The 23,614-nt window shown below is 52.4% G+C and overlaps 10 protein-coding genes across 10 annotated transcripts in view; 6 read left to right on the forward strand and 4 right to left on the reverse strand.

Moving 5' to 3' along the window:
- VDAG_08306 (uncharacterized protein) overlaps positions 1 to 1,728 on the forward strand; it is a 5,042-nt gene extending 3,314 nt beyond the window's left edge. Inside the window, exons 8-14 of the mRNA XM_009660031.1 lie at positions 81 to 163; positions 214 to 348; positions 409 to 633; positions 698 to 817; positions 873 to 918; positions 977 to 1,276; positions 1,330 to 1,728. Coding sequence (XP_009658326.1) covers positions 81 to 163; positions 214 to 348; positions 409 to 633; positions 698 to 817; positions 873 to 918; positions 977 to 1,276; positions 1,330 to 1,631 — 1,211 coding nt within the window. The 3' untranslated portion in view covers positions 1,632 to 1,728. The remainder of the gene's footprint in view (positions 1 to 80; positions 164 to 213; positions 349 to 408; positions 634 to 697; positions 818 to 872; positions 919 to 976; positions 1,277 to 1,329) is intronic.
- A 607-nt stretch (positions 1,729 to 2,335) lies between these two features.
- Positions 2,336 to 3,853, forward strand: VDAG_08307 (cyclopropane-fatty-acyl-phospholipid synthase). Its single transcript, XM_009660032.1, has 5 exons — positions 2,336 to 2,511; positions 2,579 to 2,939; positions 3,001 to 3,205; positions 3,289 to 3,543; positions 3,592 to 3,853. Exons 1-5 carry the CDS (start codon positions 2,502 to 2,504, stop codon positions 3,784 to 3,786), a joined length of 1,026 nt encoding a protein of 341 aa, XP_009658327.1. The 5' UTR covers positions 2,336 to 2,501; the 3' UTR covers positions 3,787 to 3,853.
- On the reverse strand, positions 3,703 to 4,424 carry VDAG_08308 (uncharacterized protein). Its single transcript, XM_009660033.1, has 4 exons — positions 4,360 to 4,424; positions 4,122 to 4,301; positions 4,018 to 4,042; positions 3,703 to 3,967 (listed from the first exon to the last, which is right to left on the reverse strand). Exons 2-4 carry the CDS (start codon positions 4,224 to 4,226, stop codon positions 3,927 to 3,929), a joined length of 171 nt encoding a protein of 56 aa, XP_009658328.1. The 5' UTR covers positions 4,227 to 4,301; positions 4,360 to 4,424; the 3' UTR covers positions 3,703 to 3,926.
- A 253-nt stretch (positions 4,425 to 4,677) lies between these two features.
- VDAG_08309 (ubiquitin-conjugating enzyme) lies at positions 4,678 to 7,288 on the forward strand. Its single transcript, XM_009660034.1, has 3 exons — positions 4,678 to 4,909; positions 4,977 to 5,274; positions 5,395 to 7,288. The coding sequence occupies exons 1-3, from the start codon at positions 4,861 to 4,863 to the stop codon at positions 6,059 to 6,061; spliced, it is 1,014 nt and encodes a 337-aa protein (XP_009658329.1). The 5' UTR covers positions 4,678 to 4,860; the 3' UTR covers positions 6,062 to 7,288.
- On the reverse strand, positions 6,621 to 12,836 carry VDAG_08310 (uncharacterized protein; the record flags this gene model as incomplete). The annotated part of the gene is made up of 3 exons (XM_009660035.1): positions 6,621 to 12,382; positions 12,500 to 12,595; positions 12,770 to 12,836. 3 exons carry the CDS (start codon positions 12,834 to 12,836, stop codon positions 6,621 to 6,623), a joined length of 5,925 nt encoding a protein of 1,974 aa, XP_009658330.1.
- Positions 12,837 to 13,739: 903 nt separating this feature from the next.
- On the reverse strand, positions 13,740 to 14,954 carry VDAG_08311 (uncharacterized protein; the record flags this gene model as incomplete). Its single annotated transcript, XM_009660036.1, has 2 exons — positions 13,740 to 14,549; positions 14,853 to 14,954. 2 exons carry the CDS (start codon positions 14,952 to 14,954, stop codon positions 13,740 to 13,742), a joined length of 912 nt encoding a protein of 303 aa, XP_009658331.1.
- Positions 14,955 to 15,078: 124 nt separating this feature from the next.
- VDAG_08312 (cyanate hydratase) lies at positions 15,079 to 16,071 on the forward strand. Its single transcript, XM_009660037.1, has 3 exons — positions 15,079 to 15,235; positions 15,313 to 15,749; positions 15,809 to 16,071. The coding sequence occupies exons 1-3, from the start codon at positions 15,194 to 15,196 to the stop codon at positions 15,828 to 15,830; spliced, it is 501 nt and encodes a 166-aa protein (XP_009658332.1). The 5' UTR covers positions 15,079 to 15,193; the 3' UTR covers positions 15,831 to 16,071.
- A 541-nt stretch (positions 16,072 to 16,612) lies between these two features.
- VDAG_08313 (uncharacterized protein) lies at positions 16,613 to 17,519 on the forward strand (the record flags this gene model as incomplete). Its single annotated transcript, XM_009660038.1, has 1 exon — positions 16,613 to 17,519. The coding sequence occupies one exon, from the start codon at positions 16,613 to 16,615 to the stop codon at positions 16,811 to 16,813; it is 201 nt and encodes a 66-aa protein (XP_009658333.1). The 3' UTR covers positions 16,814 to 17,519.
- A 283-nt stretch (positions 17,520 to 17,802) lies between these two features.
- On the forward strand, positions 17,803 to 19,180 carry VDAG_08314 (Ebp2p; the record flags this gene model as incomplete). The annotated part of the gene is made up of 3 exons (XM_009660039.1): positions 17,803 to 17,997; positions 18,057 to 18,735; positions 18,840 to 19,180. The coding sequence occupies 3 exons, from the start codon at positions 17,803 to 17,805 to the stop codon at positions 19,160 to 19,162; spliced, it is 1,197 nt and encodes a 398-aa protein (XP_009658334.1). The 3' UTR covers positions 19,163 to 19,180.
- A 246-nt stretch (positions 19,181 to 19,426) lies between these two features.
- On the reverse strand, positions 19,427 to 22,057 carry VDAG_08315 (MYND-type zinc finger protein MUB1; the record flags this gene model as incomplete). Its single annotated transcript, XM_009660040.1, has 1 exon — positions 19,427 to 22,057. The coding sequence occupies one exon, from the start codon at positions 22,055 to 22,057 to the stop codon at positions 20,141 to 20,143; it is 1,917 nt and encodes a 638-aa protein (XP_009658335.1). The 3' UTR covers positions 19,427 to 20,140.
- Between the last annotated feature and the right edge of the window lie 1,557 nt (positions 22,058 to 23,614).

Below are 23,614 nucleotides of genomic sequence, written 5' to 3' on the forward strand. Positions count from 1 at the left end.
CATTGTTTTGTGTCCCGGTTCGTGGAAGGTAAGCGCTGCCCTAACTCGGACACAGAGTTATTATCTAAAGAATTGTGCAGGGCATCCAGGGGACCCTAATTCGCGTCTGCTCTGGGAAAGTATTGACGACAGCTCGTTACGACTTGACGAGCATACGTTGCTTGTAAGACCACCCGGATTCACAGCTGGATACGATCTGACTTCTGGTCATAGCCGCTACCAGCATCTCAAGATGTTGACGTGTCCCTGCCTTACAATATCACTAACCTTCGAAACTACTCGCTTGCCATAAGTGGTGATGCGTTCCGATGGCTGGTAGACTTTGCCGAACCGCATGTGCTGCACAGAGTAAGTGCTTAGGCCGTCGGCTGTTGAGTGGTGAGGTTTGCCTTGGTAACAATTCCGCAGATGCTAGTCAACGGCAAAATATATGCCCGTATGTCGCCTGATGAGAAACACGAACTTGTTGAGAAACTGCAAAGTATCGACTATTGCGTCGGCTTCTGTGGCGACGGCGCCAACGATTGCGGGGCACTCAAAGCTGCGGACGTCGGGATCTCCTTGTCCGAAGCCGAGGCGTCTGTTGCCGCTCCCTTTACCAGCCGAAACTTCGACATAGCGTGCTGTCCTGAGGTGATTCGGTAGGTTGTCCCTGTTCGTATCGCGCTAGACCGATGGCTAACTCTTAGAAAGGGAGGGACGAGCGGCACTTGTCACCAGCTTCAGTTGTTTCAAGTATATGAGCCTGTACTCCGCAATTCAATTCACATCGGTTAGCTTCCTTTACGCGACTGCATCCAATCTAGGAGACTTTCAGGTATGCGATGCCTCATTCTAGCTGCGAGACCAATCACTGAAAATTCCGGGCTCAGTTTTTATTCATTGACCTTCTCTTAATTCTCCCCATCGCCATCTTTAGTGAGTTGTCAATGCAATCGTGTCCTACTTGCCAAAACGTTCTGACAAGCAACTCCAGTGGGGTGGGCTGGACCGTACCCCGTTTTATACAAGAAACGTCCTACGGCAAACCTGGTTTCGCGGAAGGTCCTAATTCCTCTGTTAGGCCAAATGCTCATCTGCATCGCCATTCAAGCGACAGTATACATCGCCGTTCGAGAGCAACCTTGGTACATCCCTCCGAAGGTCAGGCATGATAAGTCAAACATCAAGAATTCAGAGAACACTGTATTGTTCCTGGTGTCATGTTTTGAGTATATCCTTGCTGGCGTCGTTCTCAACGCAGGACCACCCTTCCGGCAGAAGGCATTGAAGAACTGTAAGTTTCTGTTACCTACAAGTCGGGATGATGCTGACGCGAGGAATGATCAGGGCCTTTCTTGGCTACGATAGCCATAACGTTGCTTCTCACGCTTTACATGATCATGAGCCCAGCCCATTGGGTGGCACACCTGATGCAATTGACATCAACGAGCGGAGACTTTCAGCTTTTTCTCGTTGGCTTGGGTGCATCTTATCTAGTGTGTGCCTGGGTAGCGGAGAAGCTCGTGTTCCAACAGCTAGCGCGAGCCGTTGGGCGCCTCAAACAGAGGCTCACACGGCAGCCTAAGAAGCGCAAATTGTACAAGACAATACTGGAGGAGATGCGCATAGATAGTCTCTCCACTGTATAGATGCGGCCGCAGGCATGTTTTCAAGACTGGCCGTAGACTGTATGACAGTACCGCGGTACCTACCAGGCGGGTGACCAAAATAAAAGCCACACTCCTGAAAAGTGAGCTCGCTTTGAACCGTTGTACTAAACTTTGCATCAGCTCGAAGTCAATAAAAGTAGAATAGTGATCAAATGTGTCGCTGATTATCTACTAGGTAGAATTTCAGAACACTTTATCCATAGTCGAGGCACTGAGAGGGTTCTGAAGTCAAGGGGCTTTCTGGATGATACTTGTCTTTAGGATTTGGGGCGGGGCTTAAATTGCCACCCACTTGCCTACCTTGTGGCTGATGGAGCCACGTCGCTCGCTCACTTCGGAGGAAAGGGTATGTGCGTGATCGACCTTTCATAACCGCTACGTGCTGGCTGACATGTGTTACATCTTGCTTGACATGCCAGTTCAGCATAGGATAGTCACAAGTGTTAATAAACGGCGTTTCGCCAGCGGAGCCGCATCGTGCCTAGAAAGTGGCTGGCAGTAACAGGGTATTGGCAGGGTCCTGGTACGATGACAGGGGGCGATAAGCCATATCTAGCATAATCCAACATGTACGTGTCATAGAGTTTCAATTCGGTTTAGATTCAAAAGAGATGTGCAGCTTGCGCAGGTCCCGAGACACCCGATGTTTGCTACAAAAGATCTACGGCTGAGAGTTTCTCCTCACCGACATGTGTCATTTGAGAGTGAACCTCAGATTATTTAGTTAACACGGCTACGGACAAGGCCTGACGCCATACCTACAACGCCAACCCAACTCTCTCTTTTCTCCGTCACCTGACGTTCACTGGTTGGTCGGCTTCACATTCAGCGCAATTTGATTCAACCAATATGAACATTGGTGAGTGCACGATTGGCATATGTGAGATATCGTCTCGTTCGTCTTTCTGACGATGCCGGATGACTAGACTGGATCCTTGACAATGGCTACTTGCCGCATGCTGTCATACGTGTGGGCATTCGGCGCCAGCTACAAGAGCGATTGAATGCCATTAAGAGCGCATCACTAGCCGCTAGTTATGAGCGCAAGTTATCCTACATCCAGCAGCTCCGTAATCGGCCCATAGCGGTGGAAACCGCGACCGCGAACAAGCAGCACTATGAAGTTGGCACTGGCGTGTTAGCTGCTTGTCTTGGGCCACGTATGAAGTACTCCTGCTGCCTATATCCTCAAGGCCGAGAGACACTTGCGCAAGCCGAAGTAGCCATGCTTCAGACGTATATAGAAAAAGCCGACTTGGAGGATGGCATGAGCATACTTGACCTCGGGTGAGGATGCGGGAACCCAGCCCTACATCCCGAATCGTACCGTTGCGCTAACAATTTGCAGATGCGGCTGGGGCTCCGGCGCTCTTTACTTCGCCGAGGTGCTACCAAACTCCAAGATAACTGCTTTCTCTAATTCGAAGACGCAGAAGGAATACATCGATGGCAAAGCACAGGCGAAAGGACTAAAGAATCTGACAGTCATCACCGGCAACGTAGTTGACTACGAGTTCCAGCCCGAGTCATTCGACAGGGTTGTCTCGATCGAGGTGTGTTACGTCTCCTCGTCATGATTGCGAGGCTGTCAATGTTGCCGTTTCATGGCGTACTGACCATATTCTCCCGCAAACAGCTGTTTGAGCACATGAAGAACTATGAACTGCTCATGGCCAAGGTTGCCAGGGCGCTTAAGCCCGGTGGTCGGCTGTTTGTGCACATTTTTGCCCACCGGACCACGCCCTATGACTATGAGGAAGGCTGGATGACGACTCATTTCTTTACGGGAGGCACCATGCCTTCCGCCGACCTGCTCCTTTATTTTCAACGTGATCTACAGATCCGTGAGCAGTGGTGGGTCAATGGCGTCCACTATTCCAAGACGTGCGAGGTATGGATGTACTACCAACGCGACAAGAGCCAACATTAACAGCAATAGGACTGGCTTGCCAAGATGGTGGACAGCAAACAAGACATTTGGCCGCACCTGGTCGCAACGTACGGAGAGCAAGATGCCCACGTGTGGTACAATCGCTGGCAAATATTTTACTTGGCATGCTCGGAGCTCTTTGCATACGAAGGCGGGGATACATGGGGCGTTGCCCATTATTTGTTTGAGAAGCCAGTAGCTTAGTACGAGACAGGACAATCCACAGTGATGGCAAGCCTGAGCCGAAAAATGAAATAAACTTTGGTTAGGTGTACACAGAGGTCTCTGTCGATGGAACTATCACGGCTGTGTTGGTGACGCAGCCAGCTTCCTTCCGCAGCGCTTCAATGATCCCAAGGGTGCTTCCAGCCCAGAAGAACCGCACCTGCACATCCGTAAGTATAAATAACACATGTTTTCAACGAGGTTCCTTACCGTCCTTCTTCGCTCGGTACATCAACTACAGGAAACATGGTTAGCCAGATCCATGCAAGTCCACACAACTTGTCACATAGTCATGGCGAGGATCGTTCACGTACGAAGAACCACATTCCAGCACCCAATGCCGTCCCGACGAAGTTATGGATGCGCAGAGGGGGAAGCCCTCGGGCCATGCCGGGCTTGACAGGACCTGGCCCAGCCATTGTGTGGATTATCTGATCGTAAGTTGGGTCGGTGTCGTCGGAGCAGGCGATGCTGTGGCTCGAGGAAAGCAATTGCTGTTGAATAATGCTTAGAATATTGGTGATTTGATCAATGACCAAAGAGTGAACATACCGTGTTTTTGGAAAGCACCGTCTCCGATGTCGCGCTTCAAACGTTGGTTGGATCAGATGGCAGTCAGGAAGCTGGACAAGTCGATTCTATACTTCGTTTGCGAGGAATAGTCGTCGATCCTCGACCGGGTTCATTACATAATCAAGTAGCAATACCCGTAAAGAATATGCGAATATCAGAGCGTCCTTGGCGCATACGAGTGGATACAGTGGCCCCTCATGCTAGGTAGGTGTTGCGGTCTGGTTGGGGCGGACAGGTGGGGAGGGGGGGCTGTTTACTTCAAGCAGGCATAGGAGGGAGGGGAGCTTCTCCGACGGTACCACTCCGAATGCCTGAGCTGCAACATATGCCACATCTACATCTGCCACGCTTTCCCTCCCCAAAATTTGTCGTTTTACCGTGATCATCTGCTCAACCTTCCATCAGAAGCCTACTCGCTAGGCTCGTGGAAATACTTTGTTCGTGCTTCCTTCAAAACACTCCACCACACCTGGGGACAACATGGCAACACCCAAGTTCAACTCCAAGTCGCCAACAATACGGCGCATACGTAAGTTGTCGTGATCGATTTGGTTGCCAATTCTGGCGTGCCATCGTTGACGGGATCTCCTCTCAAGTCAAAGAAGCTGCCGAGCTTTCCAAGGCGCCTTCGCCTGACTATACCGCTACACCTCTTGAGAGCGACTTGTTTGAGTGGCACTTCACGTTCCGAGGACCACCCAACTCCGCGTTTGCTGAAGGCATCTATCATGGTCGTATCGTCCTACCGCCTACTTATCCACTCCGTCCACCGAGCTTTCGTTTTACAACACCTAGCGGCCGTTTCGAAGTCAACAGAGAGATCTGCCTCAGCATCAGTGGCCACCACGAGGAAACATGGCAGCCAGCTTGGGGCGTTCGGACAGCGCTGGTCGCGTAAGATGCAATCCCCGTAGTTCCCTATACCGCTCCAACATTGCTCCATTTCGCGCACCTGGAAAAATGCCAGCGATAGCTGTCTTTGCTGGAGTTTCAGAACTCTGACTCTGTTTCTAGATTGCGAAGCTTTATGGAAACCGATCCGAAAGGCCAGCTTGGCGGCTTGGAATCCACAGACGCCGTGCGACAACGTCATGCGCTTGCCTCTCGATCATTTAAATGCCCTGCTTGCGGCAAATCCAACGAAGAAATCATGGCGGAGTCCAAAAATGCGGCAGATGCGGCGGCCTCAACTTCCTCCCAGGCCCCCAGCGGAGTAGAAGTTCCTTCTGAACTCAAGATGGCCTGGAAGGATGAGATGACAAAGAGCCCAGAAACAAGAAGTCATGCGCCAGCAATTGCAGAACAACGCCACTTTGGTCCAGGTACTACAGGGTTGGCGGAGGCATCTGACGAAGAAAGTGCAGAACTGTCCGAGGCTTTCGTCACGACAGGGTCGGTCACCCCTCGCCGTGACAACGCGTCCACTCAACAGCAGATGACAGCACAAGAGATGGCTGTTCCTGAGATCTCGTCCTATCATCATTCTGAATCAGCTAGAGTCATCCCTGCGACTGCGAGAGTCGCTCCCCTTCGTGAAGCTCCAAATCCACGGATCTTGAATGGCCCAACAACTGTACAACGACCCATGGACGCGGGCGTTCCTTTGTGGGTAGACCGAGCCATCGTTGTACTCGTCGTCTTGCTTGTGGCGATGATACTTCGAGCGCTCTTGAATACATAGGCAGGCATCCTCATGGCTCATCAATTGTGAGGCATCACCTATACCTAGGCCTGTCGCCACTGATCATTCGAGGTAGGATCAAAGATTCGACTTCTGGGAGTAGATCATTTCATGCTCTGTACTTGCTTAAATGCGTTCTTCTTGATATCGGGTCTTGCTTTCCTTGAGCGACATGCGTCCCTGGGTAAAAGCACGGAAAGATGTTCATTTCATAATCAAGAGCGATTTGGTCGGTTAGCGAGGCGTAGTGGATCTCTGGTGCGTAGTATGTTTTACCTTGCACCTTGTCAGTATGCTCGGTGAGATATGGGTTCATTCAATTGTGCTCAAATTGCACGAACGAAAAAAAGTTATTCTCAGTGGCAACCTTTGGTCTGCAACTTGACTTGAAAACACTGCTCATCAAATTCCCCTCTATGGGATACTCAGGGGCGTGATAACGATACCGGGAAAGGTTGACATGATGCATTGCTGAGGCAGATATTATACATTCTCCCGTTTCTGAATAATTACAGTATCGTCGCGCACTAGTTAGGACGCAGCCTTGCTACACAGCAGCTTAACTTCCCTTCAAGACACCCTGGCTCCCGACTATGAGCCACCACCACTCCGCTGTTGTATAGCTTGCTCCTCGGGGCGAGGCGGACTTTAAGACTTCGTTTCGTAAGCCCCATTCGATGACCAGTTGAACCTCAAAATCCTCTAGATTTGGCTTCAGAGTTGCAACCACGCCTCTTAGATCCAACGGACCACGCATAGCGATCGCGAACACGACAGCGCCCAGTACTTGTCGCCAACGGTCGACCTTGAGCGCTCCAAAGAAGTCAGACCAAAGAGGCAGCACACCCTCCGCGCTTTGACTCGCCGGGCAATCTCCCTGAGACTGTTGAAGAACATGCATATCATCGTCATACACATATGTTGGCGTTGGCGTGATCTGCAGCCCAAAGTTGTAGAACGTTTTTGGGAATTTGCGGCTTTCGTAGACACCAGGCTTGAATCCCAATGGAATCTGCGGCATGTCGACGGGGGATATCGTTACTCTGCCGTGGGCTTGCAGATTAATCATGGCCATGACTTCGCCATCCCTGATGACGTATGGAATCCTAACCTCTTCATCACGACGAAACTTGGCGTCTAGCAGTGTCTTGAAGGCAACAGCGTCGAGGTATTTTTGTTCGTGGCTCTGTTTGACCAGCCGTGGCAAGTACCACTCAGAGAGTCGGTATGACCTGTTCTCGTATCGCCGCCTTCTTGTCCTCGCAATAACATTTTGAGCTTGGAGAGTGTCGATGGCCCTTTCAAGCAATTCGTTATTATATGCCTCGCCATTCTCAGTCAGGTTGGCCATTTTGACTCTTGTTTGCTGCGGAGTATACAGCCCTTGCTGTGTAGAACAGAGTGACCGGATCCAGGTTTTCGCCTTGACAAGATCTGGCTCCTGAGCCGTGCTTTTCCTGCCTTCATCGAGCAACACTACAGCCGACTTCGAGGTAACGGCTTCGAGTCTGCTGTATATGGATGACTGGACATTGTAGTAATCTTCTTGCCAATCGTGCACGTCGGCCACGGCGTCCTCCAGCGTGAAGTGTTGTTCTAGGTCCGCTCGGCCTGACGGAAGGGTGACTGAGTCCTCGACAAGGCTCGCGGTCCATCGAATAAGGCTGACCCAGTCGTAGCGAACATAGTTGTCGAAATCTAGCGGAGGTATTTCGTTCCGTTCATACGCCGCGATGAAGCGTTTCTGGAACCGCTCAGTCAGTTGCTTCACTGACGCAGGCCGATCTCGACGCGTTTTGGACCAGAATTTCCGCAGAAAGGCGAGCGATCTGCTGGGGAAAAGCCTCATCATCAGGCCCCATTCAATGTACTTGTCTGCACCACCAAGCAGTGTCCGCGTGGCCACAAAGGCGGCAATAACCACAGCATCATCTTCCCCATCCAGAGTCTGGCCCTCCAACATCTCCGTTTCGGCACCCGAGCTACGCGACCATGGCAACAAAGTTCTGTACTTCATATCCATTTGAACCGTAGGCTCTAGCCTAGATCGTGTTCGGGGCGTATATTTTCGCCGTTTGAGTGGTTGAATCTCAGCATTCTGATCCGAGTCGTGCTGGTTCGTATCAATATGATTGCCTCGGAAACCTAGCTGATTTTCTGGACTCCATAGCAGGGTCTGCACATGCCACTCAACGTGAGTGTCCATGCGATGGTTGATGAAGATGTAGTTGGGTGCGATCGAGCCGAGCGCGACCAGACTTTTGGCTTCAAATGAAATCTCCCATCGGCGGCACCCATTGACTTGTTTCATGAAGTCCGCCTCGCCACCATCATGCTGCTCGTCCTTTCCAGTGCTTTCGGCTGAAATCATTTCGTCCAGACTATGTGGTAACCCACACCGTAGAAACCACTGAGAATCTGGCATCCATCCATCCATAGCAAAACTATTATTCTGCTCGAAGAAGTTGACATCTAGCGGTGGCCATTCTGTCCCGTGCTGCAAGATCTCCCTCGTTGCAGTAAAGTCAAAACGGTCAGAGCTTTGGTTGATCTCCTCTCCCGACAGCATGCCAATGTGTTGTTGTACGTCTGTGGCTGTTGGCAGTATATGGCTAGGTTCGTCGTCCTCATCAAGGCACGTATTAGGTTCCAGAAAGGTCAACTCTAGATACGCCGCCTGGTGTTTGAACGCAGCCACATGATGGGTTGGTATGTAGGGGGGGGTCCTAGCAGCCTGCGACGGCCTACCAGTGGTGCCAACCATGGGCCCTTTACTGTCTATCCCAGCCGAAGCTCTAGAATCTGGTCTGTGCCGCTTTGACGGAGAAGCATCATCTACTTCCACGCCCTTGGGCTTTCTTTTCTTGAGACTTTCATTGACGTAGAACGGTGCGTCCAGTATTCCCACGTCATTCTCCAGCTTACGTCTGTTGGAGAAGATTGGTTCTCCCTTCCACATCTTCTGGTCTTGCCCAAACATCTCTGCGGAAGGTGTGAATTCGGCCAAGACATATGGACGTGGGTGTTCTGCAATGATTCTTTCCTTCACTGCAACAGCTGCCGGACAGAAAGGATCCGTGCCACGCGCGAGAAGCACATTAGCAGACTTGAAGGCTCCCTTGGCGTCCCTGAACGCATGGGTGGTCTTGACGATCTTCTTCCTGCTGACTAGTTTGTTGATGGCGACCTGAACATTGTTGTTGCTCGGCGGCGGGTCAGAAGGAAAAGTCCTTTCCCATACTGAGAGGAACGCAAGATAGGCAGATCGGTCACCCGGAAATACGCCATTGTTGTTTTGAATGAGATATAGCATGATTTGAGAGGCACGATGAAGGCGGGAGTCCGGGGCGTATCCGTTTGTGTCCTGCTCATCCGCAATTGTAGGCATGCGGAATTTCGGATACCTGAGTGTTTCGCCACCTGCCTCAACAGTCGAGATCTCTGTCATTTTGACCTCGTTTGTATCTTTCCTCGCCTTTGATAATTCCATACGATCAGGAGACAAAGAATACGGCGGCAGTCTGCTTTCTGTGGTTTTTTTATACCCATTGTGTGTATCCTGTTCGCCAACAGCAGAGTTTGCAGGCTGCGATCGCTTCCTCGGCTCCTTTGACAGGGGACGAATGTGCCCATTCTGGTTACTAGGAGCGATGCTCGCCGTTTCAGGACTTGTCGGACCGGCAACACCGAAGTAGTCGCTCTTTCTCGGTGTCACGGGGGCCTTGAGACGTACGCCGCGATCTGCACCTGGCCGAGCATGCCACTCTGTATGCAGCGCGTTCTTTGTGCTGACGGTCGGCAAATCTATCAAGCCACCAGGCTTGACCCCAAGGGTTTCCTTCGTACTTGGAGAGCCAAGTGCCGTAGCATCACTGGAGTCGGCTGTGAGACTGGGACGACCCAATAGTATATCGACTTGGGCGGCGCAAGATTCGGCGGAGGTTCGGCGCCTATGATGAGTTCGTGCAAGTAGAACGGAGGCGTGGGCTTGAAGAGTATTCCGATGTGCCAGGTTCAAAGCGGTGTCCTGCACGAGCTGTGCTGACGAACCACGGTTTCCAGTAGCCCGTGCCGACCTTGCGGATCTCTCCAAGATCGGCGTGTTTTCTCCCATTGATTCTTGTGTCGACAGGCGAGCTGCCTTGGCTTGAGACTGGTGTGCCTTAGGCGTAGGCGGGACATAGGCTGAATTGCAAGATGAAGCTGATTTCTCCAGGTGGTACTTTAATCCGTTGTCGTTCTTCCACACGCCACCACATTTTTCGCAGGTGAAAACGCCAGCTTTGTTGCCCTTTTTCTGCTGCTTTGAGGTTTTTGTGCTCTTCGCCTTGGAACGCCCTCGCTTTGTCACTAGAGAAGTGCTGGGTTGTAGACCCTCCGTCTTGTCGCCCAGCTGCGTTGGTTCACTCGGTTGTTCGTCAGGGTAGTTGGTTGTAACCCTGATTGAAGAGCCGCGTTCAGAATCTTCAACTATGTTTAAGTTGCCGGGATGGCTACCATCCAGACTCAGTCCGTTGACTTCATCGAAACTTGGTGTGTGGGAGTTGGCGATCAAGTCTGGAGTCTTCCGGAGCTTCGGGGATGAAGGCAGTGCTAGCAGTCTTGAAAGCGCCGAGGGTCTCACCTTCAGACTGACTATCAACGAACGTCGAGTTGGACGGATGTTCTGTATTCCAAGGTCATCTATATCATCCGGAAACGACGCGGCAGTTCCAGGCATCTCGTCTGAGATACGGATACTATGACAAGGTGTAGAGATGGCAGGCGTCAAGTTCGTGGCGTCATCGTGTGTCAAGCGTGCCGGGGTTGCCGAAATATGGCTTCGCTTGTCCAACTCTAGTTGTGTATGAGACATCTCTTGGGGTGCTATTCGTATAGATTTCCACTGCCGTCTCTCATTCGGGACGCGAGCAAGTGCGCTCAAGCCGAGCAACTGGTCAGAAAGATCATGTTGCATGGGCATGCTGAACCCCTTGTTTTGTTGGACATTAGGTCCGTCGACTAGATCTTCTGCGGCAAAGAAAAAGTCGGGTACATGAGAATGAGCTTGCGCAATAGTGTTGTTTCGTCTGTAATCCGGAAGCTGGGGAAGAGAGAAGAGATATATAGCCGATTTCTCTACTCTATGCAGCTGACTGGAAACTTGAAATTGGGTGAGATGCGAGGGCTGAAGAGCGGGTGTTGCCAGCGTTGTCGAAATAGACGACACATATCGTGTGAACGGTGGGCCCATGGTATGTTTGCCTATCTGTCTGTTTGGAACGCCCCTGGCATCCCCAGCTCTGATGACATCCATAACGGTGGTCGGTAATGGCTTTTCGGGCTTCCATTGATCTTGACAAGCAATGCCACCTCGATTTGTTGATGTACGTCCTGCGGTGGTGTAGCGATCCCTGCTTCCGCTGATCGAACTACTCCTGTTCGGTGTATCGAGATTCGCCTCCCTGTATTGCGCCAGTTCTTCAGTTTCAGGGTTTGTTCGTGCTTTGACTTTGCCAGTGGCCAGGTATGAATCCCAGTCGTCAGCTGAAAAGTCGCGATTAAACTTCAGACAATCTTTGAAGAGCCGCTCCCCCAAGGTCGCGGCAACGTACTGGACGATGCCTCTTCTGACCATCCAACGACATAGCCTCGCTTGGGTCTTCATCTGCCATTTCAGGCCTTCAATCCCCAGCTTGCGGCGTAGGTCATCATACCTGATGATTTTCCAGGCTTTGATGATCTCGATGGCCGTCTTAGCCAGCATGTGGGTATCTATAGATTTGCCAGTCCAACGATCGCACCATGCGACAGGTTCCATGTCGGCAGTGAGCGCTTCCCGGCACCAGTTCACGCTCGTGCGTTCGCCACGGCCGGTTTGCGTGGGATTAGTCGGCATGCTCGGGGCTAACCGTCGCAGCCACATCTTGCTCGTTTTCACGCCTCGTACCAACGTCGTTCTTTTCGTGATGTACCCTTTCTGGGCCAGCGAATCGGTCCTTTTCGGGAGAGATCGCTTGTCTTGACCGATCAGCCGGCATAGATCTCCCTGGAGGATTCCATCACTCTTCGTCGTGGCAATTCCCACTAAAGCCGCCCACTCCAACCTCGGAACTCGCTTGAAATCCGCAGAATGGCCAGCAATAGATTCCCACATTCGATCGGCTGAGGCGTAGATTCTGGGGCGGAAGGCTGTAACCGGCGTTTCTCCTGCGCGAAGCTGGCTTACTTGACCACCTTCATGGTCCTTTGGGCTCTGTAATACAGAGGTAACGCCCTCGAGGGCATCGTCTGCCCGGCGGGGTGAAGGGAAAGCCTCTGGTTCCGGCATGGCAAGAACCGCTTCCAAGGTTAAGTGATTCCATTGTCGATTTTCGCCGATGGAAATGTCGTCTCGCTCTCTGATCCAATCCCACATTGATGACAAGAGAGATTGGTCTGTTGCTGCGTCATTCATACCTGCCGCGGCGGGCATGATCGCACTGGGAGTGTCATGCCTGACAGTGCCATGGTGATAGTCTTGAATGGTAGCCAGTGTCTGCGACACAGGATAGCCTACAAATCTGTTAGCACACATTTTTTTATGGCAGCATGCTTGCGGACTTCAGAGCTGAGATCGGTGCGTTCTGTCAACAGCTGATCAGATGCCGTGGTTGTTCTTGATGTTTGAGTCGAACAGGACGACATCTGAATGGTGTAGAGGCAAGCATGTTGGGGGGGAGAACAAACCTCGATCACCGTGGCATGAAATGTCATCGATTAGCCATTCGATCAACCTCTCAATCTCTCCGGCCATTATGACTCCCAAAAGTTCGTTGACATGCCAGGCCGAGGGCGGAAGAAAAATCTGATGAACCTGGTCGTTAGTGTTATTGACGGGAATTGAACCAGCGATGTCTGGGTTTTCGGATGGTCGACGCCTTGGTGGGTGGGTCACGTGAGCTGATTGGTGAGTCTGCCTGTTAGCGTTCTGGCGACTCGGTAACAATAATGCAAGGCACGATGCACCTGCCGGCGTGACGACCCCAGGTAGCTAAGGTACTTAATAATAACTACCTTACCTCAAGGGTCCATCACGTACTTACCTGGCTCAAGTTTATGTTTTCTGGTTCTCGAGAAGGGGCTGAAAGTCTTTGCAGACACAATATTCGCCTGCGGAGTGTGGAAGGTGGGAAACTTATATTCGAGATGAAAAGTTGGGTGAGCCTGGATCCATTCTGCATCAGTCACACTGATGATAGCGCGGAGATAGCATGACAGTGGTCAACAAGCACCCATGCACTCCTATGGCACGCAAACTTAACTTCTACCTCCGCATTGAATTTTGTGGAAAGCACTCCTTCAGCCCGCGAATTATTCCGGCGTGCCCTGCAGGAGGATAAACCCATACGACTATTCAAAGCACCCATCTAATGTCGCAAAAAGAAGGGTCGACGGATAAGGGTCCCTTCGAAATGCAGGGGCATTACGAAATGACAGCGAGCCCGGTCCATGACACGATAGATGGGTGTTCATCATCGGTACCTTAGGTCTACCAGCCAGTGAACGTCGCGAAGCATGAGATGTATGTACATCGGTGGCTTGCTTCCAGATCAGTAAGCGAGCCTGCTCCTCATCTGTCACAAAATTACACAGGGTTTGCAGATCGCCAGCAATCTGTCGTACTTGATTGTTACAGCATGCCACGTGTTGTGTATCGTCAAGAACTATCGGCTCGAGGGGTGAGCAGCTTCTGTGTGCTCTTCTTCAATACTGGGGGCGCTAGCACCACGTCATGAAGCCCAATCTTGGTGTCCTTATGGGCCTTCTGGAAAGCCTCCCAGGGGTCCTCGTCTTCCGCGGCTTTCGCTTTACGTCCCTTCTTGTTCTTCTTGCCCTTCTTGGTGATACTCGTCGAGGTGCCTCCCATATTAACCGGCCAGTGGGTGTGGTTGCCACTTTCAAGATCTTGGTCCATTTGGCGCTCGGCAGCCTCCTCCAAAGCCTCCAGGCGCTGCTCCTTAATTTTTACATCCTCCTGCCGCCACTGATCATACAATCTGTGCATTTTCCGCTCCTTCTTGGTTCTGCGCACCTTGATCCCTCCAGGATCCTTGCCGTCCCTGGGCGTTTTAGTGACCAGACCAGACAGGGGTAGTGCTGCGTCGACGCGCGCAGCGAACTCGGCCATTTTCTCGCCGGGTCTGATAGTGGGCATTTCAGGCGCTGGAGTTTCCGTGGTCGCTGCGGGAACAGAAGAGGTCTTGCGCTTCACTGTCCTTTCGCCGTTGTCGAGGCCAGACCTGGTCTTCTTGCCCTGGGCAAAAGCCATCAGGCGTTTGAACGCGCGCGGCGCATCGTCCGGGTTGCTGCGCGATTTGCGCTTCTTCCCTGCAGTCGCAGCAGCGGCATTGGAGTTGGGTTTCGCCTTGTCGTCGCTCTTGCCGCCTCGGGTTACTGGAAGAGGCTTTGCAATCTGAGATGGAGGTAGATCGAAACTAGTCGGCCAGTCAGTGGATTGCTGGATCATCTGGGATGTTAAGCAGTGTTTCGCAACTCGATTGAACGTACGAGGAAGGATCGTGATCTTTTCGGGTGTGTTTGTGCGGCATGGCTGGCTCAGGCGTCGGTGCTGATGTCTGTTGGCAATACGTTCGTTCAAGTTGGTGAATTTTGGAGAGGCAAACTGCAACCTCACAAATTATCACGGCAGTCGGAGTTTGGAAGCACCGACAATTGGTCCGTGCATTCTGATGGTGGGGTCCCTCAATGTTTATCTATCTTATCCCTCTTGCTGACTCCAACTCAGGTGCCACAGCATCCGAACTCGCACCTTCGAACCCCGCCTCCGACTTTCCGGGCTATCCCCGAGTGCGCGGGGTGCGTCCAAGTAGATCCAGCCAAGTCTGTGGATGGTGCCTCCATGCATATACATCATGGATGTGCATGCGGCTTATCGACTGCACGAAGCTGCTTGTGGGTTCCCCTCCTCAGGATTCCCATACTTCACTCGCATGACGCATGCGTGATGAACCCCCTCCCCGAAGCTCCATACATCGGCGCCATGAGCGAGTGACTTAAATATGCTTCCTTGACGCTCCGACTTCTTCAGCCATTCCCGAAGTCTGTTCTATTTCCAGTACAGCTCATTGAAACCCTCCAACTCTAGTCATCATGTCGAATGCACACGCCCAGGCAGGACTTGCCACACTAGACGTAAGTAACCAGCAGAGAACCATGATGGACGACATGGCTGTGTCCCCTAATACGGCATGTTGCTCACATGTCAACAGTCCTCCATGGCGGAGCGACTTCCACCCGTCAGCCAAACGCTGTTCGGTGCCAAAGCGGTCACAGGCATCAGTTTTGAAGACATGGCCAAAGAACTTGGCCGAAGTGAAGTGGCTGTGGCTGGCATGTTCTACGGTCAGGTTCAGGCATCGGCTGAGGATGTTTTCAAGTTGTCCCAGTTATTACAGGTGTCCCAGGAGAGTCTCGCCCCGTTGATGGCTTTTCCCAACCGGGGCCATGCGGGACCCATGCCTCCTGTCGAGCCCCTCATTTATCGCTTGTATGAAGTGGTTCAGAACTACGGCTATGCCTTCAAAGCCGTAATGAACGAGAAATCCGGCGATGGCATAATGAGCGCCATCGCCTTCAACACCAAGGTTGAAAAGGAAGTCGACGAGGCTGGCAATCCCTGGGTAGTAATCACCTTGAAGGGTAAATGGTATGTATCACCCTCCCACACTCCGCGCAGCTCCTCGCCTAGGTACTGACAGGGCCCAGGCTTCCATTCACCCGCTTCTAGAACAATACTTTGCCATGTCACACGGGATCGTCATTATCCTGTTGGGAGTTTTGTTCAGGCAAGAGTTGCCCCTTTTTGTGTCGCTAGTGAATTATGAGCTCTCACAGCCCTCATCTGCACCTACTGGTCTTTGTGGCAAAGCTGCCATCTCTACCTGAACAAAGGCTCAGCTGGACCTAGGCTGGAAGATATCCTGACGAGTGACTTGATTGATGAACAATATGAAAACTTTGGAGAACAATATGGACGCAAAGCCACCGTCTCGTTTCCTCACCTGCCCGTCCTCGTGTATTCTCGTCCGTTTGTATTGATTTTTCGAAGCCTTTGAAGGGTTGGAGCGAAGCAAGCCATAGCTTCGCATCGGGAATTCATCTCTCGACGATGTAGTGGACTTGTCGATACGGTCGGCAGCTACCCCAACACGTATTGTAAGTCAAAGGCGCCGTGGGAACAATATTAGCCCATGCTTCGAACAATAGGAATGAGACCACCCCAATGCCCTCTTTTCCAACCCCAAATCCCAACACTGTTCCGATCGCAAGGCTATTGTTCTGCCAAGTCTGGTGGATATCCCTACTGAAAGAAAAGTGCTTTCCCTAACCACGTATCGGGTCAACCACACCAGTCAAAAGAGCAATGCGACTATTTAAGAACCCCAATAATCTCATTTCAAACCTGATATCGTACCATCGCACGCCACAGAATCCTCATAGTCAGTCACTCCTCCAATCTTCAATTCATTTCTTCACTCAACCCATAAGCTCTTACGCTACGCACTCATCATGCCTTCCTACACCCAGAAGAACGGCGGCGGACACTCCGGCTGCAGCATCATGAAGAACGGTGGCGGACACTCCGGTTGCAGCATCATGAAGAACGGCGGCGGACACTCCGGCTGCAGCATCATGAAGAACGGCGGAGGTCACTCCGGCTGCAGTGTCATGAAGAACGGCGGTGGCCACTCCGGCTGCGCTATCATGTAAGAGCCTCACGCGACTTAGACTGGGAGGCCCGAAAGCAAAGCGCCGTACTACCGGGGGCCCATATCCCATGCTCTGTCCCGTTTTCGATACGCCCTCTTCGCCAACATGATAATCTCCAACCACCATCGAAGTCCAGCGCAACTTGTCACGCCTTGCAGCCACTGCAACCAATTATCATTCGGACGAACCAGGCGCACACCCCTTCCAAAGATAAAAAAAAACGAAAACCCTTTTCAACGCCATTCATTTCTGCAAAAACAGTTCACCTTCACCCTATAACGACAAGACATGTTGCTGTTACAGGACGCTGTGACGACATGATATTTGTCTTACTTTTGTACTCTGAAAGGACGATTGTTCGCAAGTCGAACGTATGTGTCTCGGCACGAATCCGTCAATCACAAGGGAGGTCGAGTTTTGGGATACCAAGGATACCAAGCAAGGCCCAGGTTCATAGCCCTCTCAATAAATAACCGATGGAACCTTCGCAGAACGTTGTGACATGTACAATGAACAAGTTGCCAATGCTTCACATCGCGAGCAGTTCGTGACCCTCGTGTTGATGCCAATCAATAGAAGGATGAAAAGTCTTATGATTGGGTATCGGAAGAATAGCCTTGGACCGAAGGAGCAGGAGCTTGATGTCTTGTCGTCTTCCAATATGGACGGACATACTGAACGGGTTCTTGTCGATGATAGGTGCTGTGAGGAGGCAATGCACTGCACTGTGTGGACAGGGGCGCATACCTGGGGCGGCCAAGGCATGCTGACTGGTGGACCCTGTCACGAACTCGCACAAATGGCAGGCGTAGCTCCACTATCCTGTGACACCGCCTGCTTTACCAGGCTGGATACTGGCAGAAAAAGTTTATCAGCAACAAAATTTACAGGCAAGTCCCACTAGAGGTCGGGACGCCGTGCAATCGGTCGGGCAACATCTCGTCCTACCTTCTGCATCTCGAGACTTGCCATCACCAACGGCAATCACCATGGGAAGGAGCGCTTTGAGAATGGCTCTTGCGGCTGAAAAGGGCCGGGACCCGAGAGACAGAAAGCTGAAGCGCGTTCTCAAAGAGAAGCATCGTGCGAAGGTCGACAAGAAGAACATCGGCGTTCAGGACGTAGATGAGGACGAGGACGAGGATGAGGACGCCGAAGACGAATCAATGGAAGAAGAGAACAAGGTATGCTACATTGCAGTAATGCGCGAATTGGCGTACCTCATACTTACCTGTCCGTCTAGTCTTTTGACATCGATGCCTTGAACGATTCGGACAGTGACTCCGAGTCTGAGATCGAAATGGAAGAAAAGATCATCCGCCCGAAAAACGACCCCCCTACCAAAAAGCGAGCGGAGAAAGTAGTGGCAGACGATGAAGAGGAGGACGAGGAGGAAGATGAAGAGGACGTCCCGCTTTCGGATCTCGAGGGTGAAGAAGAGCGCGACGACATGGTCCCTCATACAAGGTTGACCATCAACAACAAGGCCGCTCTTCAGGCCGCACTAGCCCGCATTTCCATCGACACCTCCTCTTCTGCCCCCTTCGCCACGCACCAGTCCATTGTCTCCTCCAAACCAACGGCAGAAGCCATCCCTGACGTCTCCGATGACCTGCAGCGTGAACTGGCCCTTCTATCGCAATCGTTGGAAGCCGCACGAAAGGGCCGCTCTCTTCTAATCAAAGAGGGTGTGCCGTTTTCGCGCCCGGGTGACTACTTTGCCGAGATGGCCAAGGACGACGGTCAAATGCAGAAAGTCAAGGAGAAGCTTGTTGAGGAGGCCACCGCGAAGAAGGCGGCTGCTGATGCCCGCAAGCTGCGCGACCTGAAGAAGTTTGGAAAGCAGGTGCAGATCGCGAAGCTGCAGGAGAGGCAAAAGGCAAAGAAGGACACTTTGGAGAAGATCAGTCTTTTGAAGAAGAGTAAGTCGAGAAATCCCTTTCTAACCCCCTTCTCTTTGGCCGGCGCCATATTTCAGTTGCTTTATTTAGCCTTTCTCGCGTATTCCGTACTAACAAGTGTGCAGAGCGACAGGAAGGGTCGTCTTCGAACCTCGGTACCAACGAAGGAGATCTGTTTGACGTTGCTGTGGATAATGAGATCAAGGGCTATGGCAACTCGAAGACTGGTGCAGGTCGAGGTCGTAATGAACCCAATGCGAAGCGTCAGAAGAAGAACGACAAGTATGGATTCGGCGGCAAGAAGCGACACTCCAAGTCTGGAGATGCCGTTAGTTCAGGCGACGTCAGCGGCTTCAACAACAGGAGGGGTCCTGGCGTCTCCAAGGGACGGGTCACCAAGTCCCAGCGACCAGGCAAGAATCGGAGGAAGGCTATGGCGAGCAAATAGAATTGTCGCGGTCTTGTGCTTGAGTGAATACCCATACATTGCAGTGTCCTCACTTTGGCAAGCCGGTTGTGGTCGTGCTCTTACTTCCGCGACCCATGTGGGCTCAGAACGCATCGTCGAAGTGACAAGTTGCCTTGACTGGTTCTACGCTGACATGTACGATCACAGCCATCGAGGTACATATGATTGCATGCAAGTCTACCTCCCACCAAGCGACCCACACAGCTGTGACAATCAAGATTGAAAACGCGCATCAAAGGAAGTAACCAGACGTGACGTTATGCCTTATGTCTCATAAAAATACGTACATCGTCGACGACTCAGGCGTCTGTTGTCTATCGGGCTTGTACGGCAAATCCAATTTGCATCCGTCAGAGGGGTTGAAGCCAAGCAATAGGACGTCGCTATGACCGAGACCTCCTTATCTACCGATCCTGTGCATGACGTGCCTTATGACATTCTATCCCTCGCAGAGTGAGGCATGATACACATTGTAGATTGTGTGATGCTCCTTGCTGCAAATGCCGACCCGTCCCGAGAAACCGAAAGACTTCCGTCAATGTCGGACTTCATTGCCAACACAAAATGAAGAGCTCCTCCAAATTGGGTATCGCCCAGGTGGCCGATAGAACAGTTTCAGTTCAGCCACATGATATGTGAGCATCAGAAACATAAGTGACAGTGGTGAAAGGGAGGCGTTCGCTAAAGGAACGTGCAGTGGAACAGGATTTTGGAGAAGCATTCGGCTGTATCGAATCATCTTGACGGACTTGACCCCTAAGCTCGCAATGCTTGTTTGAGAAAAAAAAACCGTGGTATCGAGAAAAAAAAACGCCATGCAGATGAAAATGCTGTCCTGCAATGCAATGGCCGCCTGCGCGTGGAGCCAAAAAAAGAAATCAAACATGACGCCGCTATACACACTTCAGAGAGGAAAGAGGAGTTGACTGTGCATGGAAGCCATCCTCATTGTCCACATTACTGTGATGCAGCTACGCACCAGTGTCGGTGGAAAGCCCATGCACTCTTCTGACATTCCTTGCTGCAGTACTTTGTGCGGCGGCAGCGCCGGCACTTAGCGAATTGGCGAGTGAACTCCTCCCATTTGCCGCATTGGTAGTAGGCACACTGGCGAATGCCACCGCGCGTGTCGTCCTTGCGACAGAGGTTTCTCATCACCACGCCAGCCCAGTACTGCATGTCTGGGCTGTGGTGCCGCACTGTAAAGTTTTCCACAAGTGGGAAGATGTTGAAGTCGTTGGGCAGGAGATACTCCTCTTCCATCTTTTCTTCGTCAGGAGAATCCAGCACTGACTCATCCCCGTCGAAATAGCGTAGCTGCTTGCCCATCTTCAACTTGGGTACTAGATGACTCTTCTGAAAATATGAACGCAAGCCACAGTACTTCGAAACGTATGCCAGCAGCTGAAGGGACATCAATACATCCTCTTCGCGAGGCATGGATGCCAGGATCTGTGCATTGGGGACGAAGTGGCGGTCAAGTAGATAACGAGGCACACTAGCGTTCGGTAGCGACGGCTGAGGAGGAGTGACCATGGTCTGTCGATTAGGCGAAAGCCCCATTGGCGGTACTGGCGCAGGAGCGGCGTTGTTGGCAATGCTGCCGTCGACTGGGCCACGGTGTGAAATGTTAAAAGCACCAGTCTCCTGGGTCTCGGACACAGTCGGAGGCGTCAGTTCAATGGCAGCAGAGCCTGCCAAAATATTTTCACCCTCTTCCATTGTCATGTCCTGGATGTTGACAGCAGGCGGAATTTCTCCGGTTCCGGACATCTCTGTATCGGCTGGGGACTCGTCTGACTGCGCATCGTCTCCGACGAGATCGTCAGAGTCAGCAGTTGAATTCTGATGTCTAATCGAGGGTCGACGCCTCGCACGGCTGTTAGGGCCCAGGATCGAGTGGGGCCGGACCGATGGAGATCGAGATTGCGGTGGTGGCAGAGGCGTCGTAGGAGATGTCGGCTGTGACGTGAGGCCAAGCGGTCCGAAGGGAGCCATTGATGCCAGGCGGTCGACATCGCGAACCGGGCGTACAAAAGCATCGCCGACATCGACGGGTGGCGGCGGTGGTATAGCTGTTGCAAGAGGTTGGATGACTTGGCGAGATGTGCTAGCCACGCCACTACGGGACTCTGTCGGCCTGTAGTGATGGTGGTGGTGATGATGGTGGTGATGGTTGTGATGATGATGATGACGGTGGGAGCCCTGGAAAGCGTGCCTTTCATTTGCCGTTGGGACGGCAAACTGCGGAGCATTTCCCGTGGGCGTCACGTCGTTTTGGTTTGTGGCAGCAGATGAAGGGCCTGCATATGTGGCGGACACGTCGATCGAAGGGGGCGGCGCTTGTCGGCGCGAACTCCGTTGATCAGCCTCAACCCGGCTGGATCGATTGGTGAAGGAGGACGCCTTGGTGACGCTGCGATGCTCATGACTCCTGTGTCTGTGGTGCTCCTTTTCTTTGTCTTTGGCTTCTTCTGCCTTTTCGCGGCATTTCTCAATGACCTTGATGTAGTTGTCAAGGATAGTGGCAATGACAGGAACCATGTCTGCTTCCACGACGCGTGTGCGCACATTTTCTGTACCTCTGACGCCAATGTTGACCACGCACTGGAAGGCCAGGTTCCACTTCCACATATCCATCATGTCCTTGCTACGGCCGCGCTTCAAAATGCAAACCAAGCGTTCGATGCCGCCATCGACGGTGAGGATGTCGCGAATGCGTGCAGATGACGTGGTCAGATAGGCCAAATGGTTCAAGGAGTTGATCAAGGGAAGCGTCGAGGTACAGTCGAGGGCCCTCCGGTCGTACAGGGCGGTGGTGATACCGACCGACGCCTTGTTGACGTTGGGAATGCTAAAGTTTACTTCCCTCATGGTGGGCAAGTGAAGTCTGATGTGTTGAGTAGGCTCAAGTCCTTAATGTCGCACGAAGTGCGGAAATATTATGTGTAGGGCGATTCAGGGCAGGCAAAAGTCGTGCCAGGGCGCTAGGCGGAGGTCGGTATAGGGGATGCGACGGTCGCAAAGGGAGAAATGGCCGCTCGTCACAAAGACGACGATGGCGTGGATGGAAGTAGTGGGTTGTCGAGTGTATCTGTCCCGCCAGGCCTGATGGGGCGAGTTTGAGGGCCTAGCGGAGGAAGCAAGGCTGGAACCAGGGGGTGGACGACCCGATGAGAGGTCGAGATTGACAAAGCCGAGTTGCAAAGAAGCGGCGTTTCAGACGGTCGGGAGTATGGGGCGAGGCGACCGGGGAGGTGACGAGGAGGGAGGTGCAGCAGCAGCAGCAGCAGCAGCAGAAAAAGAGGTAGTAGGATGTCGATGCAGATCCGGTCCAAATGCCTCAGACTCGGACGATGGATGTGGATGAAGGCCGAGACGATGTATCGACAACGGAAGCGGAAGCGGCTTCAGTCGAGCATGGGGAATCGGGCATGGGAGACAAAGGCTGAAAGCGAGACACAATAAGCCGCAATCGTCAGAATGATAGGGGGGCAAAGGTCGAAGAGAAGGGAGAAGACGATGCGTGACAGCCGATGAGGATGAGTCGATGGGGCGGCGGGTGGTGAGAGGGGAGGTGCGAGTGGGAGGTTGGGCTTGGGGAGATGTTCTCGTCCGTCTTTCTGCATGCACCATACACACACGACCAGACACGAGGGTGAACAGTGAGGGATGGGTAATGGGAGTTGGGGTCCGGGCTGGGCCACCCAGGTCAGGACAAGTCAGGGAGGAGCCAATAAGCGGGACCTGGGAGGCGAATGTTGAACGGCTGGGCTGGGCACAGGCTGCTTCCATTCACCATCACTGGAAGGAACTCGGTGACCAGGCCCTGGCGTCAGCTGAGTGGGTGGGGGGGCCGGTACTTTCAGAAGGCCAGTGGCCAACGTCTGGAGACTGTGGGCGTGCCGCCTGTGGATGCCACTGAGCACAGCGCTGGTGCATTATAAATACAGTGCATCAACTGTGGGGCAGAGGTAGTGCATCACTGAAATTTCGAATGGCAAGCGCGGCCAAGCCCGCACCTTTCGATCGGGATGGAGGTACTTGTACCTTGGCTGCCCCTTGAGGCACTTGTCGGCCGGGCCGCTGGTAGTAGTGGTATGGTGGGAGACGTAGTAAGCAATTTAGAGGGGCACAAGCACCCAAGCATGCCAAGGCCGCTGCGCTGCTAATAAGGGGAATGGATGCTTGTACTGCTGTCACGTCTTCGGCTGCCTTGTCCTTGTCGCCATCGGCGGCTTGATCCAATGATCTGGGTTGATCGACCATCAGGGTGAGTGAGCTACCTATGATGAACTTTGTCAAGTATCATATGGGGCACCTTCCGGGTTCCTACTACTATCATTACGCTGTCTATTTGCAATGCTAATTCTGTCATTCGAACGCAGAACTCTACCTCTACGCATAGTCGCGGCTTTCATTCCTCAGATG

The sequence above is a fragment of the Verticillium dahliae genome, genomic scaffold (assembly GCF_000150675.1).
Source record: "Verticillium dahliae VdLs.17 supercont1.20 genomic scaffold, whole genome shotgun sequence".
In the NCBI taxonomy this organism is placed as follows: Eukaryota; Fungi; Ascomycota; class Sordariomycetes; order Glomerellales; family Plectosphaerellaceae; genus Verticillium; species Verticillium dahliae.

Coding starts and splice junctions, on each gene's coding strand:
- VDAG_08312 (XM_009660037.1), top strand. CDS start 15,194: ATGTCGAATGCACACGCCCAGGCAGGACTTGCCACACTAGAC. Junction 15,236..15,312: donor CAGGACTTGCCACACTAGAC/GTAAGTAACCAG, acceptor ACATGTCAACAG/TCCTCCATGGCGGAGCGACT. Junction 15,750..15,808: donor ATCACCTTGAAGGGTAAATG/GTATGTATCACC, acceptor GACAGGGCCCAG/GCTTCCATTCACCCGCTTCT.
- VDAG_08308 (XM_009660033.1), bottom strand. CDS start 4,226: ATGGCTGGGCCAGGTCCTGTCAAGCCCGGCATGGCCCGAGGGCTTCCC. Junction 4,043..4,121: donor GTGCTGGAATGTGGTTCTTC/GTACGTGAACGA, acceptor TGTTTCCTGTAG/TTGATGTACCGAGCGAAGAA. Junction 3,968..4,017: donor GTACCGAGCGAAGAAGGACG/GTAAGGAACCTC, acceptor ACGGATGTGCAG/GTGCGGTTCTTCTGGGCTGG.
- VDAG_08307 (XM_009660032.1), top strand. Junction 2,940..3,000: donor ATGAGCATACTTGACCTCGG/GTGAGGATGCGG, acceptor AACAATTTGCAG/ATGCGGCTGGGGCTCCGGCG. Junction 3,206..3,288: donor ACAGGGTTGTCTCGATCGAG/GTGTGTTACGTC, acceptor TCCCGCAAACAG/CTGTTTGAGCACATGAAGAA.
- VDAG_08309 (XM_009660034.1), top strand. CDS start 4,861: ATGGCAACACCCAAGTTCAACTCCAAGTCGCCAACAATACGGCGCATA. Junction 4,910..4,976: donor GCCAACAATACGGCGCATAC/GTAAGTTGTCGT, acceptor TCTCCTCTCAAG/TCAAAGAAGCTGCCGAGCTT. Junction 5,275..5,394: donor GTTCGGACAGCGCTGGTCGC/GTAAGATGCAAT, acceptor CTCTGTTTCTAG/ATTGCGAAGCTTTATGGAAA.